This window comes from Clinocottus analis, unplaced genomic scaffold (genome assembly GCF_023055335.1).
Source record: "Clinocottus analis isolate CAN_PGR_092001 unplaced genomic scaffold, fCliAna1.0.p SCAF_11, whole genome shotgun sequence".
Classification (NCBI taxonomy): Eukaryota; Metazoa; Chordata; class Actinopteri; order Perciformes; family Cottidae; genus Clinocottus; species Clinocottus analis.
In genome coordinates, this window is record NW_027175832.1 from 13,403,644 (window position 1) to 13,425,293 (window position 21,650).

At 41.6% G+C, this 21,650-nt stretch overlaps 1 protein-coding gene across 3 annotated transcripts; it reads right to left on the reverse strand.

The window, feature by feature from the left end:
- Positions 1 to 6,071: 6,071 nt before the first annotated feature.
- LOC137782048 (dentin sialophosphoprotein-like) lies at positions 6,072 to 19,701 on the reverse strand. Of its 3 annotated transcripts, none has more exons than XM_068571129.1 (7): positions 19,371 to 19,701; positions 14,847 to 15,950; positions 12,756 to 12,970; positions 11,186 to 11,440; positions 9,226 to 9,788; positions 8,784 to 8,875; positions 6,072 to 7,222 (listed from the first exon to the last, which is right to left on the reverse strand). In XM_068571129.1, the coding sequence occupies exons 1-7, from the start codon at positions 19,494 to 19,496 to the stop codon at positions 7,130 to 7,132; spliced, it is 2,448 nt and encodes an 815-aa protein (XP_068427230.1). In that variant the 5' UTR covers positions 19,497 to 19,701; the 3' UTR covers positions 6,072 to 7,129. The 3 variants fall into 3 exon arrangements, with proteins under 3 accessions (XP_068427230.1, XP_068427232.1, XP_068427231.1); XM_068571131.1 differs by having other exon boundaries at positions 19,367 to 19,408; XM_068571130.1 differs by having other exon boundaries at positions 7,130 to 7,449.
- Between the last annotated feature and the right edge of the window lie 1,949 nt (positions 19,702 to 21,650).

Below are 21,650 nucleotides of genomic sequence, written 5' to 3' on the forward strand. Positions count from 1 at the left end.
TTGTGAAAAACTGTAAATACAATAAAATACATTTTGTCAAGCCCAAAATCACAAATGACCAATTTGCCTCAGAGGGCTTTACAATCTGTAAACATGAAACATCTTATGTCCCGGGACCTCACATTGGCAGAGGAAAAACAAAAAACAAAAACTTTCAAGGGGATAAAAAGAGTAGAAACTTCAGGGAGAGCAACAAATGAGGAGAAAAGTGAGCGTCTAGTGGGGTAATATGGTACCATGAGCTCTCTCGTGGGGTAATATGGTACCATGAGCTCTCTCGTGGGGTAATATGGTACCATGAGCTCTCTCGTGGGGTAATATGGTACCATGAGCTCTCTCGTGGGGTAATATGGTACCATGAGCTCTCTCGTGGGGTAATATGGTACCATGAGCTCTCTCGTGGGGTAATATGGTACCATGAGCATTTTAAATTTGAGAAGCATTTTAAATTTGACCCTGTAATTTACAAGCAGCTAATGCAAAGCAGCTAATTCTATTCCTATTATTTCAGATAAGGACACATGTTTTTTGTTAGTTACAAATCTGCATTGTAATGTTTCATTCTGATAACTATAAATGCATTTTTTCCACTTGAAATACTCCACCAAAAAAAATATGAAAACATTTGTGTAGGCTTCTTCACTATGACTGTTTTGTAGTTGTTGTTTTATTAATAAAGTGAAGTACATTGTCCGTTATTGACGCAGCATCCCATCATGCACGTATTCATGTAAACAATATCAGACGGTACAGAAGGCCCAGGTCCAAAATGCACGGCCTGCCATATGTGTGTGTGTGTGTCGTGTGCCAGGTCCAGAGCAGTGAAGGAGGCAGGTCCATCCCTCTGACGTGCATGAGCGTTCAGCTGTTTCTCAAATCTTGGGGTCATCACCAGCCTGCTGATCGGTCTCTTCTGCTGCGTTCATGCTGGCTTTTATTACCTTCGGATGAAGTTTTATATCAAAGGTCTGTTCATAAACTTCCACTTTTTAGTGATCCTGCTTCATCCACTTTCAACAATGAGCATGTAGCATCCACCTCTACTTCTAATTTTGATCCTGTGTTCTGTTCAACTTTCGTACTCGTCTTTTAGCAGTTTAGTATATGGGAATGTCCTCTGGTCGGTACAGGGTTGGTCAGATGGTTTAGTCAGCAGTCTACAGGCCAAAAATAAATGATGCGAAACAAATGCTTAGCAACCTTCACTGCACACAGGCTGCCAAACCAAAGCTTGATGGGGCTCATAGACCTGAGATCTGACAGACGCTACAAAGAGATGATTTTTTTGTTTTTTTTTAGTTTAAAAATCTAATTTTGTTCGAATATACTGTTAAAGTGAGATGACAGCAACAACTGTGACAATTACGATAAGGGGCTCTGTGCTAAAACACGGTGTTGGAGCAGCACAAGAAGAGAACAGTCCTCACATGGGTGAACACAGACATCAGTTAAGCAACTAAATGGATGCCAGTTTATCAAAGAATTTAAATGATTTGCCATTTGTACAGAGATACTGGGGAAATTGAAATCTGTCCCTTCTAGGGTACAACCTATAACCTTCAGGAAGTCAGAATTATTTACTTTTTGTAAAATATATATAAAAAGAAATAAAGGTGTTTGTGTCTGAGCATCAACATGTTGCTGACAGACGGACAGACAGTGAGCACACAGCAGGTTTCACACTTTATTGAAGATGTCATCAGCAGACCTTTCATTTGGCAATAATGAATGACTAAAGCTCAAGGCAAACAAAGAAGAGATAAACAGAAGCAGAATAAATGTGCTAAAGTGTATATTCTGTCCCACAGTGTCAGCTCACTGTGAGACATTGAGGTGCCGTGACCCCACTACCACCTCATGACTAAATGCACAACCTTCTTAAAAACTATAAGTAGTGTTGTGGAGTAATAAAGTATATTTTATCATTAAGCTGATGCAAATACAACAGGATCCAGACAGGATGTGGATTCTTATCGTAAGTCCATGACATGCCCAACCTTTAATCTGCCCGGCTTTAAACCGAGCAGTTACACAATCACAAAGCTATATTGTATCATTCAATATTTTAATTATTATTATTATTTTTTATAATTAAAAGTTATATCTATTTTATAATGTAATTGTTTTTCACAAATGCACTCCATGTATTATAATTATTTTTCTCTATAAGCTTATAGCTTATTATGATGCATTCAATTCATCTCAGAAACATATGACATCACAGCTGAAAGGATGTTATGTTCTGATTTGTTAAAGTCTACCTTAAAACAATCCTCCCGTGCTACAGAGCCATTGAATCAGTGACTGTCTTCTCCCTGTCACAGGATCTCTCCACATACAGTAACCCAGTCGCCACAAACAGTGTTGGCATTGTGTGAAACATGAAATGTCCTTCTTTCTGATGCAACATTACCTTTTTTTATGAATATGTTTCATATCAGCATTGAATAACATTAAAGTTATAGCTTAACAATGTAATAACTGTATCACTGTAACTGAGAACGTTCTCACGTAGCCGGCTTCTTACTGTGACATTTGGTAAGAAGCGTAAAAACGCAACGTTACAAAGTTAAACTCAACGTGTACTTTAAGTTTCATTCGGGACATGGCAGCGGTGTCCCGTCCTGTGTTTGTGATCCTTAGAAAAGCTTCTCTCTTCTTGTAACGTTATTATACAATGTCACCTTTCTGCGCCACTTATTATACTTCACTTCCTTTTCCTTTTCTCTGTTCACTTCCTGCTAACATGTGTGTATTCAACATATTTGTGGTTTTGCAGAAACATACAAAGCCAACATTCGTTCATTGCAACTGGGCGGCAATAGAATAGATGGGATACCAAACGTTCTCAGCAAAATTCTGTGCAGCTAATACAATATATAGCAAATACAACATGAAGCTAATACAATATGAAGCTAATACAAAATAAAGCTAACACAATATGAAGCTATACAACATAAAGCTAATACAACATAAAGCTAACACAAGGCCACGGCCATAAGAGTAAGTCTAACCAAGGGTGTATCTTTCAAAGGTACAGTCCATCACACTGCTTTTGTTTGGTAACATAAATGACTTTCTACAATGTGGACTAGTTTCAGAAACAAACGTATGCTATTGCCTTGGTGTGACGCTCCCACACGAGGAAACACATGCCAGTTTAAAACGTCCTGCTTGTACATCTCACATGTGTATTGAGACGGGTATAGTAAGATGGGCCAACAGATGATAGCATTAGACGGCTGAAGCTTCATAAACTTCAGCAAAACTTTGGAAGCGTTTCTTTCTGCATTGTTAACCTATCGTACCCTTACAGCCAGTATGAGGGCCAACATTTTAACCAACATCTCTTTCACATTAAATACAGTTTTGTACTAAGATAGATTTAAAGAAATTCAAACTGGTTATCATTCAACCTGCCTGGTATTATCTCCACCCTAGCAGTTAAAGTCTCTAGTTTCTGAGTTGATTTGAATGCACCTTGACTCTCAGCCCAGTAGGGCTGAGGTCTAACGCTGTGAGGAGCTCGTTCTTCTTGTTCTGGAGCCGCAAGACAAACTAAAGTAAACTCTGACTAGCTGAAATATAAAAGATGGATTTATATATTTGTATGACATATGGAGGATGGATTACTATAATAATGGATTACACATGCACACACAGAGATGGGCAGTATTTCTGTTACTTGTATTTGAAAAATGTATTTCAGTTACTTATTTTGTATTTGATAGGGCCGATAAAAAATACTTTAGAATGGAGTAATTGTGTATTTAAAATACTCAAAATACTTTCTCCACGAATAATAAAAAAAACAAAAACGTATTGTCTGTCGAGGTAAATATTGTATCTGAGTGTGACAGATGTCAACTAGTTTGATGTATAATTTATGTCTGAGTCTGGCTACATAGCCTATTGTATTACACATGGTGACGGTTATGTCAAGCTAGCGATCAATGCTAACATACTGATGACAGTAGCTTGCTGTCTCGGCTAATGCATAGTCAGTGTTTAGCAAGTTAACTTACCAGTCGAGTAGCTAGCTATAGGAAGAGGGAGATTGGGAGCTTGTATGTTCATGATAACCTTATCAAGGAACGTCTTCACATCTAATCTTGCACTGTATTACAAGTTATGCTGTATTTTCTCAATGTGAATGTCATAATGCCATATCAATTACTGGCAGATAATATAGTTCAGTTAGCCAGGCTATGCCAGTAGATGTCCATTTGTTAAAAATAAAAAATAGTTTGCGTGACAGAATCAATCAAGCTGTTGTCTTTTAATGAGCCTTGTTTAGCTACACTGACATTCTGGGACTGTTCTTTTTTTGTGGGGTTCGCCAGAGCTTTGTGTACATTATATAGCCTAAACCAGAATGCTCTGCGATAAAAACGTATTTCCTGTATTTGAAATACAAAATAAATGTACTATATTTTGTAAAATTTTCTGTCACCAGTATTTTGTATTTTATTTTGATACATTTATTTAAAGGGTATTTTGTATCAAAATACATTTTGATGTATTTTTGCCCATCTCTGTGCACACACACACACACACACACACACACACACACACACGTCAGAGAAATGACTCATCTTCTAAAAAACATCACATAGCTCTAATTTATTCTGACACAATATATTATAAACCTTTAAGGATTTATATGCATTGCTCAATTCATAAATATATGCAGCAAAAATACAATACAAGAAATCTCTTTTTATGAATCAAGACAGGACATAAAAATATGTAAAACTCTTCATAGACTAGATTATAATGTCTGATTGTTTTGAGAAGAACAGACAGAGTTAAATCAGGTTGTAGCAACACAAACATTTGGGCTGCTAATGTGCTCACTTTAAAGCTGTGTTTAGACAGGATGTGAATGTTTGAGTTAATTGTATAATTTGTATATATCCTGATTATTTATTGTATGTAACAACTATGCAGACATCCTCTGTATAGTTGTTCCTGGATGGCACGATCTCCTTGCGCCTCAACCAACCACAGAAGGAGAAGGCCTTCAGAGGCAAAGTAACTGGGTCAGCCTAGTGGGAACAAACTGGGGTTCCTGTGTGTGTCATCCGTATTGGAAGAAAAAAACCTTTGTTATTAGCTGTGTTTCCATTCACATATTTTATGAACATTTTAATTTAAATTATGGCATCAGAAAAGCTGTATGGAAACGGCATAATAAATTCTGACTTCGCGAACATTGAACTGGATGTCTGCTTTCGGGTTCTTCTGGAAATCCCATTGATGTGTCAATATATATATATATATATATATATATATATATATATATATATATATATATATATATACACATACATATATATATATACACATACATATATATATATATACATATATATACATATATATATTCAAAAGGGACCATGTACAGTTAAAACATAAATGTCACCATTCAATGCACTGTACCAGAGTATAGCTAAAGCTAATTTACATCTGCAGTCCCTTTGCAGTCCTACTGCCTGTCTTCGTCTCCAAATTGCATTAAACATGGCCAGTATTAGCTGACATGAAAGAAGAATTAAAGGTTTGCCAACTGAAACCTATTGGAGATGGTTGAATTGCTAAGCTGACGTCTTTTGTTTTTTGTTTGCAACCGTCACTTCTTCAACTGGGTTTACTGGTAAATTACAGCCATGTAAGTCAAAGGGCCAACACCTGACCACGCTACGCTGGAGCTGACTTCCTTCACTGTAATAGGTTCAACCAACCTCTCAAAGAAGAGGCAGAAGTCTGTGTGACTGTGACCCAAATGCTATTCAGTTAGCAGCTAGCTGTTTAGCCAAAACGGCTGACATGGAAACCTGGAACATCAAACCTCTTTTGATCAGTGGCACTTAATAACATTCCACTAACGCCCGGACCACAGTACCCTGCTCTTTCTTTGAGCGTCCGTGTTTAACATGTCCACCAGTTCAGACCAGGTTGCTGGGTTGAACCGCGTGGTTCACAGCAAAGACAGGCTGTGAAAATGATCTTTTTATATCAGCAACAGCACAACTGTTCCAATGTCTTTATCATTAAAAGGAATCTTCTGGAAGAAGATTCCTTTGTTCGTGAACAGAAAGCTTTTATTCTGAAATATTTGTAGGGCAGTGTTAAAATGCATTGACTTGCATGGCTCCATAAATAAATAAAGTGACAGTTTTTATTCATGGATTGTTGTTATTATTATTATTATTATTATTAAATATGAGTAAACGCTTCTTAACTTTTTTGGTTCTGTAACAAATCATACTAAAATGAAATGAAACATTCAGGCAACATGAATTCAACTTTTTGTAGAAAGAAGGGCTGGCAGCAGTACTGTGTGTGTGTGTGTGTGTGTGTGTGTGTGTGTGTGTGTGTGTGTGTGTGTGTGTGTGTGTGTGTGTTTGACTCCAGACGTGTGACTCCCAGCGCTCAGCGCTCCGTGCAGGCAGTGTGGCCGCAGCTTAAGGCAGTGTTTCTTAAAGACTGGGTTGGCACCTTTAAAATACATGAATTGTCATTGGAAAAGAACACAACATGCTAAATTATTTTTGCATGTTACTTGTATGAAGCATGTAATCTCTGCATAGCTACAATATCTTAATGCTGTACACTGTTAGTCACATCAAAATATAGAAACTAAACCAATATCTAAAATTAAAATGTGACTATTCAGAAAAAGTTTGAAAATCACTACATTATAGTCATAAAAATCAATAAATATCAATCGTTGTACTATAATTCATAAACATCTAGAAATCAAAGTGCTGTTAATATGAAATGTTACAGGATGGCGGGGTTATTATGAAGGAGTGTTATACTGGTTATTATTGTGATACGCCTCTAGGGTCTCCTATCAGAACAAAAGGTCTGATCGTTGTGTCACAATGTTTCACAGATCATGCAAAACACCAGTTCCACTTTTTCAGACATTAAAGCATCATGGAAACCCAAACCTCAGTACTCCCTGACAGAAACAGTCCTCTTCTCCCAGAGACAACACATGTGTAACCCGTTGGTTTAAACCCATAGTTTCGACAAATATTGCAGTACACTATGTGACTTTTCTGGACAGAAGTAGGAAGTAATGGCTTTTAAATGGCTGACAGTTGAGTGTTGTTGTTGCTCACTCCTTCTTCTGATTGGCTAGCAGGGAGGCCTCCCATCGCTGAGCCATGGCGTTCTGTCGTCTTGGCATCGAAGAGAGGGATGAGGGGAACTGGAGGGAGGGGGAGATTCAGCTGAACCACTGCTGGATATGGTGGATGGATTATGGGATGGATGGATGATGGGTGGATCAGGCAACAGAAAAATAAACAAAGGACAGGATAGTTGGATGAATTATTAGACATGAAAGCAAGAGTGATAGATAGATGAAAAAAATTAGCTGAATAATGAATATTTGCTAAATTGTGAACTAATGGATTAAATAATTAATCAGTCCAACTGATTAACAAATCAGAAAGTTCACAATTAATACACGTAACAAATGAATGAATGAGTAAAGGAAGAAATCAATTACCAAACATAGAAATTACAAAAGAACCAATTTGAAAATGATAATATGATTTTCATTCCATGTACTGAGACACGAATCCAACACAGTAAGCTACAACCAGCTGTGTGGGAGGAGACAACCCAAACGTCATCATAGTGCATCAAGGAGGATGAGTGAGTCATCCTAGGAAGTGTGTATGTACTGTATAGAGCAAGGGGGCAAACCTTCTGGCCCAGGGGCCACAACAAGTTTTAAAATGTGACAGCCGGGCCAGGCCAAGCATGGTAAAGTTGCGTTCACACTTATCTCTGTAAAAACTGTTTTTTTCTCCATCCACCATGGAAATAACCACTGGTTCTGCTTTATACTTGGTGTGTAAATTCCACATACGTCTGAACATCAAACTGGGTCTGGGTTCATAATATAATACGTAGTTCCACAGCAGCTGAATGACGACCGTTATCAGCGCTACTTCAGGAGGACCGGCAGCAGTTTGATTCAGCAACGGCAGGATGGGGGTGATGACGGGCGGAGCTTCTCGACACTGATTGGCTTACGCCACGCGTCAAACGCGCTATTTGCGCTGCCCCGCCGAAAATATGCTTTTCCGCAAACCATTCTGTGCATTGCCTTTGCATGTAATCTACTCACACGTCAAATTAACAACTCTTTTGGTGTGAACGCATCATTAGCATGCTGGATTGGAAAGCAGGAGGCGTTACAGTGGTCTTCACACACAAACGGATAATGGAATGTCGTTTGCCCACTTCTAGTATAGTCCATATGTACTGGATCTATAACTAGCATCAATGTTGTGTTGTCAAAAGAACGTGCCATATTATGCCATAACTAATGTAATCGGGGAGACATTCTGTTTCCCTTTAAACGTAATTGACAACACAGTTTTGTTGCATCATTTTTAGGCGCTTGCCTACAATGTAAAAATAGCCTACTCAGAAATTACAAAATCTACAAAACCAGCATGAAAAGAGAAAAATCTGAAAGAAATGCATGAGAGTGTTGGGAGCTAGAGAACTAAGGGTCAATTGCTAGGAATCTTGTCCAGTAAATCTTGACTGAAAAATAGATCCTACTGCTGATGAGAAGATAAAAAAAAATAGATATTTTACAACCTAGAATGAACTACAGTCAGTTAACTCGCTACAGATTTACATAGAGATGATCAGATTCCAGATAGATACTGTGCAGTGTGTGTGTGTGTGTGTGCGTGCATGAGTGCATGCAGGTGTGCATGTGTGTGTTCATGTGTATGTAAGCAAACCTTGTTGTCACAAGACATGCTAGATCGTTCCATTTTGCGGGTCCTGGAGGGGGACGAAGGAGAGGACACACATCTGTCTAGAACCTCTGGCACTACAACAAAAACAAAAGAAACACCAGTCACCAGGAAAATAGGTAAATGGACTTTTCTAGTCTTCAGACCACTTTCACACTACATGATCCATTCACACACTAATGGGAGAGGCTAAAGTTCCACCTGCCAATCAGGAGTAACTAAGACATACACACGTTCAAGTATCTTCAAGGACACATTGATAGAGACTAGCGGAGCCGGGGTTCAAACCGCCAATCATCTGATATAAGGAGGACCCTGCTTACTCCTGAGCCACAGTCACCCAGTTGAACTGTTAGAGCTCTTTGCTGTTCTACTGTTCATGTCCCATAATGGTGCTGATACTAAGATGAGTAGTTGCTATACGTACCATTGTAACTGATGTTATGGTTCAGGCCCGGAGACACCAGCACGGTGTCGTAGCTCTCTCTCCCTCTACTCCACTCCTCCTCCCTCGTCCTCCTCCACATCTCCTCGCGCTGCCTCCTCCACTCCTCCTCCCTCTGCCTCACCATGCGAATCTCTTGCTCCACCAGCGATTGGCTGCTAAGGGAGCGTAGCTTAAAGAAGGGATTGGACGAGAAGGTGCTCTCCTGCGCTCCCGTGGACAAGGGGGCGGTGCTTAAACAGAATTCAGAAGCACTGCGAATGATGAGATTAGAAGTTTCCACGACGATGACATTGGCGGACGGCAGAGCATTCTGGCTCATCGGCCAATCGGAGAGGCCACCGATTGCGGAGGAGAGCAAACGGTTCCTGGAGGCGGAGCTAGAGCAGTCGGGCTCCAAGATAATGACGTTATTAGCCGTCATTTCATGGTAGACAGATCGGGGAAGAGAAGAGGAGCAGGAAGGGGATGGGGAGATGGACAAGGTGGGGGTGCGGCAGGCTGGAGGTCTGGGCGGAGAGCGTCCTGTCTGCAGGGTGGAGGGTCTACACACAGAACAGTAGAACAAGAACAATCAGTCACAAACAAGTTCCTTTTGGCTCTCTTGGTCTGCTCCCTGTCGATGGAAAGTAAGGCGATATTGCACAAAGCTTTCTTTGGATTTTGAATGCAATCTTTTGTACATTAGTATGTGATGAATCGTGATTAGGTTTAGCACTGAAGGTGGCGTAGGGTTAGCTTTATATTTACATATATATATATATATGTATATATATATATATATATATATTAGGGCTGGGCAGATTACCGCGTTAATTTAGCCGTTAATCTGCCAATCCTTTGACGGCGTTAACACTAGGCAGTGTTGACGAATTGACCCCGACGTGAAAGCACGTATTGTTATGTAGCTTCTGTTCTCAATGAGCATCGAGTGCAGCAACAAGCAGCTTCCTTCAATAGCGACCGAATTTAAATCAACAAGATTTTGTTTAATGGCAGGCTGTAAAACCATAATGAAACCAGGCCGTGGTGAAATGAGGAAGAAAAAGAGCTTGCTGTGTTGGAAGGATCCAGTCAGAGAAAACGTGTGTTAAAGTCACATTGACGTCACGTTTCACATTGACGTTTCACGTCTCAGAAGCTGGAGCAGTTCATTCCTGTAGTGCCTTTTTAAATAGCATAAGAATGTAAACAGCAGAAACATATCCTCACATAACTCTGCAATGGATCAAAAGAAAATGGTGTTACCTGTGAATGTTGTGTTACCTGTGGATGTTGTGTTACCTGTAAATGTTGTGTTACCTGTGCATGTTGTGTTACCTGTTGTAGGAGCCAAATGGAAGCACAGTATTACTGGATATAGACACTGGGTGGTGCTGTTCCGTTCTCTATATAGGTAGTTAGAACAGGATTGACGGCAGGTGTCAGACCCCAGAAAGGTCACAGGTTTTTGACCGCTTCACAAGCACGGCACTAGCTCAAGCAGCATTAGATCAATGGTGGGAACCAATGGACTATATTGTGTTGTACCATGTCAAAACGACAATAAACGCATGTTATATCGCACCACTTGTCCGTAGTTCCTTCAACCAAGGAAGGGAACGTGACGTGATCCAGGCAGAACAGTGGCGCGTCAGCTAAACCAAACCGGAGGGAGAGGCACCTCAGTAGCCCAGCTGGAGGAAGGGCTTCATTAACACCTGTGAATGTTGTGTTACTTGTGAATGTTGTATTATGTGGATGTTGTGTTACCTACCTGTGAATGTTGTGTTATGTAGATGATGTGTTACCTGTGAATGTTGTGTTACCTGTGAATGTTGTGTTATGTAGATGTTGTGTTATGTGGATGTTGTGTTACCTGTGAATGTTGTATTATGTGGATGTTGTGTTACCTGTGTACGTTGTGTTATGTAGATGTTGTGTTATGTGGATGTTGTGTTACCTGGGGATCGTGAGGCCCTGTGTCATCCCGCCCCTCTCTCTGCGGTGCCGCTCCTCTCTCTCCAGAGTCAGGCGAATCTCTCTCTCCACTGCACTCTCCGGCTCCTCCAGTGGGCGGTAGGACGAGTCCTCCAGACCCGAGTCCTCCGAGCTGGGGGACAGGGTGGAGGACAGGGTGGAGGACATCGTGGGGGACAGGGTGGAGGACAGAGTGGAGGACAGGGTGGGCTGACTGGGCACTGCTGGCTGGATCTCCCTTTGAGAGGACAAGAGCAAACACAGTTTAAATGCAGATGTAAGGATCAAGTTGTTGTTGGCTGTAAAGTTAAATAAATAAACATTTCTCCACACCGTCTGACAGTATCTAATTTATAGTGTGTATGAACATATTCCATCTCTTCAATTATATCATATCATCATAAAGATTCATCAACATAAATACAGAATGGGATCATTAAGCTGTTGGGTTTTGTAATAGTCTGGTGTGTTAATATTGTTGGTCACAGGGAGTCTGTACTGGAGAGTGAAGAGGTCATTTACACACAGATCGGGGGTTGAGTGTCTACAGGGCCTTAATCCACATACGTGGTTTACTGATATCGCTGGAAATTTCCAGGATAAGATGACGTAGATCAGGATTTTTGGTTCAATGAAGCCAGTTTAGATCAATCACCATAGCAACACATCAAAATCCCCTAACCTGGTCTGGAGCAGGTTTAGTGAAAGTTTACTGGATAAGCTGGCCACTCCCACCGGACAAAAAGAAGCTCCCTTCCTCGTTGATGAAGGAGCGATATTAGTTTTATAGGGAGAGAGTTCTTCCAGATCACCAAGACTCGTTCTCGCATCATGATGACTTCATACGATCCCTATCGATTCTGCCGACAAGGACTCATTTATTTACGACATCTTCTGGAGCCGTACGTTGAACACTTGCTGCTTAGTTCATGTTCACACCAATCAGCTGCTTGGTTCATATTCATAATCACTGACTCTTTTTTCAGCTGTGTGGCTACCAGCTGGCTAGTAACATCTAATCATATTCATGCAAGTTATTCTGTTGGTGTATAGCACGTTATGGTGTATCAGCCTCAAAGCTTCTCCACATCAAAGCATAAAGATATTTGTAGCATGTATTTTGTATTTCTTTTATGTTTGTGGGCTTCATCAATTAATCAATATTCTTTAGCCTGCAGAAATCGCAGACAATGTGAACAATCCTAATTTCCTAAAGCCCAATCAGACAACCAAACAATGTTGTTTTATCTGAGCAAGAGTCTACAACCCAAAGATATGTATGTATAAAGATATTTATATGTAAAGATATTTATATATTCACAAGGTTCAGAAAAGCTGGAACTAGCGAACGTCCTAGATTTGCTTGAAAGATCAACTCCAAAATCTACAGCTAAGACAAAAAAAGTGATTAGTCGAAAGTAAAAGATATACTGTATCTTTTACTTCAGACTAATCACTAATCACACAGTTATATACTAAGCTGTTTAATTTCAATGTGAAAAAAACTAGTTTCAGAAGGAAAACTCTCAAATGTCAATCACTCCCAGATGTACCTGTGTTTGAGGCGGGGGCTGCGGGTGGGCGGGTACAGGGATGTGTGGGTGCCCTGGAAGCTCCCCTGAGCTCTGAGCCCTGGTTTGGGGATTGGCTGACCTTTGACCTCCTCCTCCATCTTCCTCCACTGCTGGCGGGCCAACAGGAAGTCCACGTGCTCAGTGGAGACATTTTCACTGTGGGTCTCCTCTTGGACACGGAAGTCTACAGGAATCTGAGAGAATATAGAAAAGCCATAGAAAAGCCTTTTATTAAGCATACAGTATGACTGATAAACGGACCCTGAATTATTCATCATGTGCACCAATACAGAGCTTCAGAGGCCAAAGGAGAATATGAAAATATAACTAAGGTATTGGAGGATTGACATATTCTGATGATGTGTGTATAGTCACATCATGTGGTCATGTGAAGATGTGTATGGTGACCACAATAAGCTTTGGCGGCCATCTTGGGGGTCCAAATATTGTTTTGCTGTGTTTTATGCCGCTCTTCTTAAGAAATGACCATTATATCCTGAAGGAGGCACAATTTCAGTTCAAAACGGCGTGTCTTGTGATTATTGTACTGTGCTTTATCGTTGGATGTGGGACTAATGATTCAGAATATGGGTTTATCAGCTCAACAAGACAGGCTTGTACTTCAACTTGTCCAGCTTCTCAAATAATGCATTCTTACTTCGGTTTCACAAGGCGTATGAGCGTTAGGACTGTTCTCATGTGTTTCTGTTGATACATCGGGTTGTGGGCACGTTTCCATTGACACACTCTCGTCAATAATTTCCTTTAGCTTTTTCGCCGAGCGAAAATCAATATTTCCACTTGCGCAAAGGAAACTGTGGATGAAAACTTGGGAGAAAGCCGTGAACATGGCAACTCCGTCGGGCGACGTCTGCCTTTACTCTGTGATTCATTTCAAGGTAAAATAAAACACTGGCTACATGGGAACAGCACTCAGCACGGCAGCCGACAGTCACTGCTGGTCCCCATGAATGAGCGCTGGAAGCGGCTTTCCGCCGCAACTGGTTGCGAAAAAGTGAAAAGCGAGTTAACCACATAACGTGTCGAGCGAGCAAAATCAGGGAAACAAGCGTTACGCTTTTGGTGTGAATTCGGCATAAGCCTGCAGACTTTTGTACGCCTTGAAACTTTTCTGTGTGTAAAAACTTGTCTACAGTACGCAAAATCCATTGACTCCCACTAGCAGCAGGCTAACGAGGTGGACCCCAAGATGGAGCGATTTAGATGATGACGTCACGTGAATACGCTCTATAGTCACATCATGTAGTCTTGTGATGATGTGTATAGTCACATCATGTGGTCCATTATCAGACAGAATGTTGGCATGAGGTATATACAATGGCCCACAGGGGGCAGCAACTCTCAACAAGTCAAAACGAACAGTGTTAAATTTCTCAGATTCCATCTCTTTAATTTCACACACTCTCATTAGAATTATTTATTGTCAGTAATGGGCATTGCTATCTCCAAAAGGGAAGATTACAAGCTGTTTAAGACAATATTTAATCAAGCGCTCTACGGCTATGGCAGTGAGGTGCTGGTACTGGTCTGTGTACAGCTGCACAGAGACTCGGGGAGCCGAGCTATGCATCCAGCTGCTTGTCAATAACCACCAAAGCCACTCATTGTCATACTTTGCATTTACCTTCCTCTACGAATGAAGCAAACATGTTAATAAGCAAGCATTACTCGAGGCTGAACAGAGTTCAGCAGTTCAGCGGTGGCCATACAGACATTACTCCCTCTCTCTAGATACAGAAAAAGGTTGTTTGCAGCCAAATTAATAATCTGAACATCATACATTCCTCCTTTAAGCATCACTAGATTAAAATCCACAAATCCGAGCCAGAAAATGAAGAAACCACAGCCAGGTCGCTGGCGAACCCTGTTCATAGCCAGCCCATGCCACAATATGATTGGCCAGTTTGAGTTTGAGGGGCTCCGCAAAGGATCTTGAATTGAGCGATGCATAATCAACATGAATGTCATTCTTAGAGCTGCTGGACAGGCCATACAAGATGAGGACATTTACTTATTCCTCTCAATGTTACATGAAGAGAGGATTCCTACCTTCCTGTCCGGGTCTGTGGAGCTGGCAGTGGAGCTGACAGAAGGGGAGCGCAGAAATAGATCTCTCCTCGACATCATCTGCTCTTCATCATCACCCTCCCTGCCTCCTATCCTCTCGTCCTCTCGTTGCTTCTCTGTTCCACTCTCTTCTTCTTCCCCTCGCTCCTTATTGCGTCCTCCTCTCTCCTCTTCCTCGAGCTCTCCATCACAGACCGAGTGAGTTCCTCCTCCTGCTTCTTCCTGGTTGGTGACATCACAGTGTGCAAAGCTAGCCCATTGGTCATCACCTGCATCGCTGTCCGAGTACACAATAGCCAGTTCAGCTTGGAGGCAGTCGCTATTGTCATCTCTGTTGCCAAGGTCATGACCCCAGGCCTCATGTAAAAGGGCTTCTGAAGGATCTGATGATGAAGGACACACTGGACTGCAAGAGATGAAGAGGAGCTCTGACATCTCTCCCACTGTGCCTGTGCATTCATCCTCTCCTTTTGTATCTCCTCTTCCTCCATCTTCCCTCTCTGGATCTCCACTCCCTTCTTCCTCTCCTTCTGTTGCCCCTCTTCTTCCATCTTCTTCCACTTCTCCTCCTCTCTTTGTGTCTTGTTCTTCACTTTCACTTCCTTTGTCTTCTACTTTCAGCTCCCCTATTGCAAAAACCAGATAATCACACTCATCTGCATCTCTTATTACATTTTCTTTTTCTGCAACCTCTTCTTCCTGCTGCTCATCCACCCCATGGCCCTCTGGGTAATGGATCTCCTCTCCTTCCTGCTGCTCATCCACCTCATGACCCTCTGGGTGATGGATCTCCTCTACTTCCTGCTGCTCATTCACCCCATGACCCTCTAGGTGATGGATCTCCTCTACTTCTTGCTGCTCATCCACCCCATGGCCCTCTGGGTTATGGAGCTCCTCTACTTCCTGGCTGCCCCAGATAACCAAGTTTTCACTCTCTGTTGCGTTTAGCGGTGACGATGAGCTGATCTCCATGGTAACTGGAGGAGTGGGAGAGTCGTTGACAGAGTTATTGTTGCAGGAGCTACTGTTGTCTAGGTTACCATCTGTGAGCTCAGCAGTGGTCCTCCGCAGCCCAGCTGTTGCTCTCTGTGGACAGAAACACTTCATTATAACCTGATGAATAACACATTCTCAACCTGGTGTGCTTATTGATACTATATCTTTATGGAAGTCCATTCCTGACAGAAATTTTTTAGGAATGACCAAATAAAAGAAACTCATGATGAGAAACATGAATGAGGTGCCCACTCACACATTATGAGATGAGTAAAAGTTATTAGAAGTTAAAACTAGAGATACTGACGAGGTGTTAAGACATCATCAAATTATTCATTTGTGTTTTTAAAGAATATGAGTCCGGTATGCCCTGACATGTTTATGGCGGAGTGAGTTTGAAGCATGGACAGTAACCGCATGTCACAGTTTATTCATTGTTCCAGTACCAATGGGTCCAGCAGCCAATCACACGGCTTCATTTCAACACAGCAAACGTCAACGTAAACACACAATTCTCATAAATAGAAACGAAAGATTTTAATTGAAACTAGTGATGTCACAAGAACTGATTACCTTTCGATCCTAAAATATCAAAACACGGATGATGCCTATTTTTTTTTAAGTACCGTGAGCGCCGATGCCAGCTGTTGGCATCGACGCTGCGCCTCTTCTGGAACTGATGGGGGCAGTATATGCTTCAGTGTTCCACTCGACGTTTACATTCAGAAAACAAAGATGGCAACTGCGGCTGCAGCGATCGTCCCATCGCGACTTATTGACAAGAAAGGGGAGAGTAATTTACTTTGACGAGCGCGTTTACATCACACCGCAAGCAAAATCCCGTCTCGCATCCCTCTTGCGCGAGAGAGAGCAGGTATCAGACACGCGAGCGCAGTCTGAAGCTTCGAGAACAAGCAGGTTTTGCTTGCGCGAGCCGGACTTTTGCTTGCTTTCTTTTTGACGGTAAGTGGGCGGACCCAGTCACCATCACTTCTGGGCATGTGCAACTCCCAACAGAGACGAAAATGAGGCTGGAGGACACATTTCTGAGCTAATTCTGAATCTGGAAAGTAAACTAAAACTTTCAGTGAAGTGTGGTGCAGCAAACGTGTCGGGAGTTTTTCAAATATTTTAATACAAAAGTTCAAGTACATGAAATCTTTTTTTTTTTTATCGTGGTATCCAAATTGGTATTGAGAATCATGTTATTTCACTGGCATTGCACCGACTACTGAATTTTTGGTATTGTGACACCCCTAATTGAAACATTTCTTTAGTAGCTTTAATAATCTATTATTCTGTGACTCTATATATTTTCAATTTTCTACCCCTCCTTGGTATTAATATAAATATTACAAATTAGTGACATTAAACATTATGATTTCCACTTTGCATCACAGGATATAAACTTTGTACTTGGATCCAAATATCCAAATATTTGACTTTTTGAATTTTCATTTATTAATATAGTTGATGTATATCTTAATCCATAAAAGGTTTTATAAACATAGACGTCACATACCATAATAGATTACAATATGCCCTTTCCGTGTTTGAAACTTCTTCTCCTTCTTATTGTTACCATGGTGACGATGCGTTGGCTGTGAGTGGGTTACAGATTATTATGGTCTGTGGTGACAGGCGAGAGGTGCTGCTTTGGTAACACCGAGTAGAGCTCTCCTTCACGAAACGCATGCAAACAGTTAATACATAAGTGATACATAATGCCTCCTTCTAATTACATACTTTTATTTTTACTGCTTCTTTTCTAATTTAGTGCAAAATGAAGACAAGAGTTTCAAGTAAAAATCATGGAGCAAAATGTAATTACTAATTTTAGCTATTCACTGACTGTTTACACCTGTGCACACACAAACACAGTAATCAGGAAATAGTTTGATCAATGTGAATTATAATGTGCTTCCCAATATGTGATTGTGATACGATTCCATTTATTCAGCAACAATTGTCACTTATCTGAATGTTTTACATGATATACAGCTACATGATAGTTATGATGAGCTGAGGAGATATACATGTACACAAGTTCAACAACTAAGATCATCCTATTACTGCTGCCTGCTGAGCTACAAGAAAACCACTGCTCACAAGACTGACTGCAACCCTCAAAGACTAGTAATGCCTCTGCATCAGTGACACACACACACACACACACACACACACACACACACACACACACACACACACACACACACACACAACCAGCCCTGAATAAAGATTAATCAGCATTTCCTTGAGACGAGTGTTATTTTGAGTTCTGATTGCTGGTAAGCCTGCAGTCTGAACATAAGAGAGCAGAATCAGGATCTGATGAAGTTTGTCAGTGTTTCTGATCTCCTTTTAGAAATGCCTTGGTTTGGTCGCTCGGAAAATACTGAGATCAGGGTTAAAAAGCGTTCCACAAACTGAGAGCAATGATTTACTGAACCAACAGCACAAATGCATTATTACATATGCATTCTCATTTACGTAAACCTGCACTGCTGTTCTGTTGACAATGACCATCTGCACCTCCAGCACCACAGCGCCCTGAGCGTCACAACACCATGAATCTTATGCAAAACACATCTAAGGTTCAAACATACTGCTAAGCAGACATTTCCACCAGAGGATTTATCAGAACTTCAATGCATATACTTCTTTCTTTGTTCAGTCAAGTTATTCTAAATACAGCCACATCTTCCATTCTTCAGAGGAGTCACAACACAAGGAAGGACTGGAGAGTTACTGCTCGCTCAGCAGCTCTGACCCAGGCTTTTAATAACTGTCTGCCTATTGATCTTGACCCATATGACCTCTGCCACCTGGCACACCTGTTCTTTGAACTCCAGATATTAAACATATGTATGAAAGTGACAAAGACAGTTCATTGCCTGGAAAGTCAATGAACTTCCAGTCTCAACAGCTGGAGATGGCACAGCCCATGTAAGCACACAACTGTGTATGTGTGTGTGTGCGTGCGTCTGTGTGCATGTGTGTGTGCGCGCGCGTGTGTGCGTGTGCGCGCGCGCGCGTGTGTGTGTCACTGATCTGCCTCTGTTGTAGTCCTGTTCATTAGCTCTGTTTCTGTTGTAGTCCTGTTCATTAGCTCTGTTTCTGTTGTAGTCCTGTTCATTAGCTCTGTTTCTGTTGTAGTCCTGTTCATTAGCCCTGGCTCTGTTGTAGTCCTGTTCATGCAGTGTGGTTACATTCTCACCATCATATTCTGTTCCTCTACAATATGATATTCTGTCAGAGGAGTGCTGAGCCAAGGTGTTATATAAAACAGCATCCAAACACCGGGCAAAGCACCAACATCGTGACAGATGAGCGCGCGCAGAAGCCCAGAAACCGGGACGTGATGGTAGCTCAAGCTAAGCCAAAGCCTCGCGCACACACCTCTCTACCAAAACCTGCACGCGCGACGAGAAGAGCGCGCAACCCGGGACGAGCGCTGCTGTGGCTTTTCAAGATGTTACTGACGCATGTCATGTTCGGTCATTTACCTACCAACAGCTTCCAGCACAGCAGCCAGAACGAGATCATCTCCAGCCGGCCGCGGCGCGCGCAGCCTCCACCGCTCCTCCCCAACGGCGCGAACAGCCAGGCGGCCGCCCGGCGCGAGGAGCGAGGCATACGACAAACTGCGCGCGTATGTGTGTGTGTGTGTGTGTGTGTGTGTGTGTGTGTGTGTGTGTGTGTGTGTGTGTGTGTGTGTGTGTGTGTGTGTGTGTGTGTGTGTGTGTGTGTGTGTGTGTGTGTGTGTGTGTGTGTGTGTTGGAGAGAGGTAAAGGAGAGTGGGGAGAGAGGAAGGATGTATCGACCAGGGCCAGTGAATTAGAGCAGAAGAGATAAATCTGTATTGGCAGACTATTTCTCTCTCTCTCTCTCTCTCTCTCTCTCTCTCTCTCTCTCTCTCTCTCTCTCTCTCTCTCTCTCTCTCTCTCTCTCTCTCTCTCTCTCTCTCCGCGTGCTGAACGTGCCCGCCCTCAAGCTCCAACACTGTAAAAGATAGCATCTTAATATCTTAATAAGCATGCTCGGCCTGTCAGGATGGAGTTCACTACATTCAGGAATAGAGAGGCGAAGTCCCGCCCTTTCCGGTGTCCCAAGGGACTTTATTTCTGATAAGAACACGGAGTCAGCAGGTGAGGTTGGGGGAAAGGGACAGGTGCATGCCATGCGGGGTTCCAAAGATAACAGGAAGTTAGTTATTGCAGCTTCAACAGAACAGCTCATGGAGGTACTTTAAAACTCTTGCTCCTCATTGCCACAATGTCCTGCTCCATGAGTCACACGTCAGACATGATACATTACAGTCCCTCCTCTTAACTACTTCACATTTCACAGAAATGCATCAGAATATTATGATTGTTGCAGTTCAAAGAAAAGTGACGGATGAAATAAAACAACCCAGCTTGAGTTTGATACGTGACCTTTAACATTGACTGACTGTTATGTAATTTGTGTGTGTGTGTGTGTGTGTGCATGCGTGTGTGTAAAAGAGAGATTGCTCTGTGAGCTGAGTTAAGGTTCTAGTGACTGTACACCAGATCACATCTGGCACCACAGACCACACACACACACACACACACACACACACACACACACACACACACACACACATACACACACACACATACGCACACACATACACGCAACAACGAAGGACTGAGTGCCAGCCGCCTGGATGAGGACTACAGATTAGAGAGAGGGATACAGACAGACAGACATAAATGAACAGGGTAAGAGAGAGACATAGAGAAAGGCAGGGAGAGAGAGAGAGACGTCACTCAGGCGAAGCAAACCCCAGATTTGACCTCCAGATAGGAAATCATCATTGAGCTGCTACCAAGCTAGACTAGATGTAATGACTTGGGCTTTAATCTGGTGGCAATCTGCGCTTAATCCTTTCAAATAAATAATAATTGTGTCATGTATAGATTACAAATCACTAGATATGAGTTTTTCATATGACAGTGGTGCAGCAGATTATAGTGCATGGTGTCATCATGTTGGCGAGTTCTTACTGATGAATATGTAATAAAAACAAGTCTGCAAGAGAAAACTGTCCTGGGATCACGACTAGTATGTCCTTCAGTCCGGCTCAGTGAACTCTTTTCATTTGTTCACTCAGACGGGCATATAGTAACACTTCTTATGATGTCTATTGTCTTGTTTTTGTTTACTCAACGGTGCATATAGAAACACTTTTCATTATGTCTATTGTCTTCATTTCTTCACTCAGACGGTGCACATAGAAACAGGTGACACAAGACATAATACAAAGTGTTATTGTTGAGAGTTGCTACAATATATTCAACTGAAAGACAGAAAAAACTGCTCAATCTATTCTAGCTCAAGCAGTGTGTTTTTTTTTTAAAGGAGGAAGAAAAAGAAGAAAAAGAAATAGATACTTGAAGATTTAACAAAATAAATATTAAAAAAAATAACTTGTTCTATTTCTTTCCTGAATGGATGAATATGTCTTCCATTAGGTGATAGTAATACGTATTGCCAGATGTACAGTTTTGACAGAGTTTTAATTGGTGCTGTGAGTTTGACTATATCGTCCTATTGTCTTTTACTAACCACTCCCAAGACAATAATGGAAAATGGCATGAGGTCAAGTAAAGAGCTGAATAAATAAGTGGAGAAACATAATTATGTAATCTGAACAATATGAACTCTATGCTATGACCCAACCCAACACCAAGGAACAGAATGTTGCTCCTTTCTCCCATAGAATGATCAACTCTATGGTTGTCACTGTCATTTGTCACGCATCAT

Bases quoted from the DNA above. Each gene is read 5' to 3' on its own strand.
- LOC137782048 (XM_068571129.1), bottom strand. From the start codon at position 19,496: ATGCCTCGCTCCTCGCGCCGGGCGGCCGCCTGGCTGTTCGCGCCGTTG. The intron at 15,951-19,370 runs GTAGGTAAATGA...TTCTGTCCACAG, and splicing joins TGCTGTGCTGGAAGCTGTTG to AGAGCAACAGCTGGGCTGCG. The intron at 7,223-8,783 runs GTTTGCTTACAT...CCCTCCCTCCAG, and splicing joins GCATGTCTTGTGACAACAAG to TTCCCCTCATCCCTCTCTTC.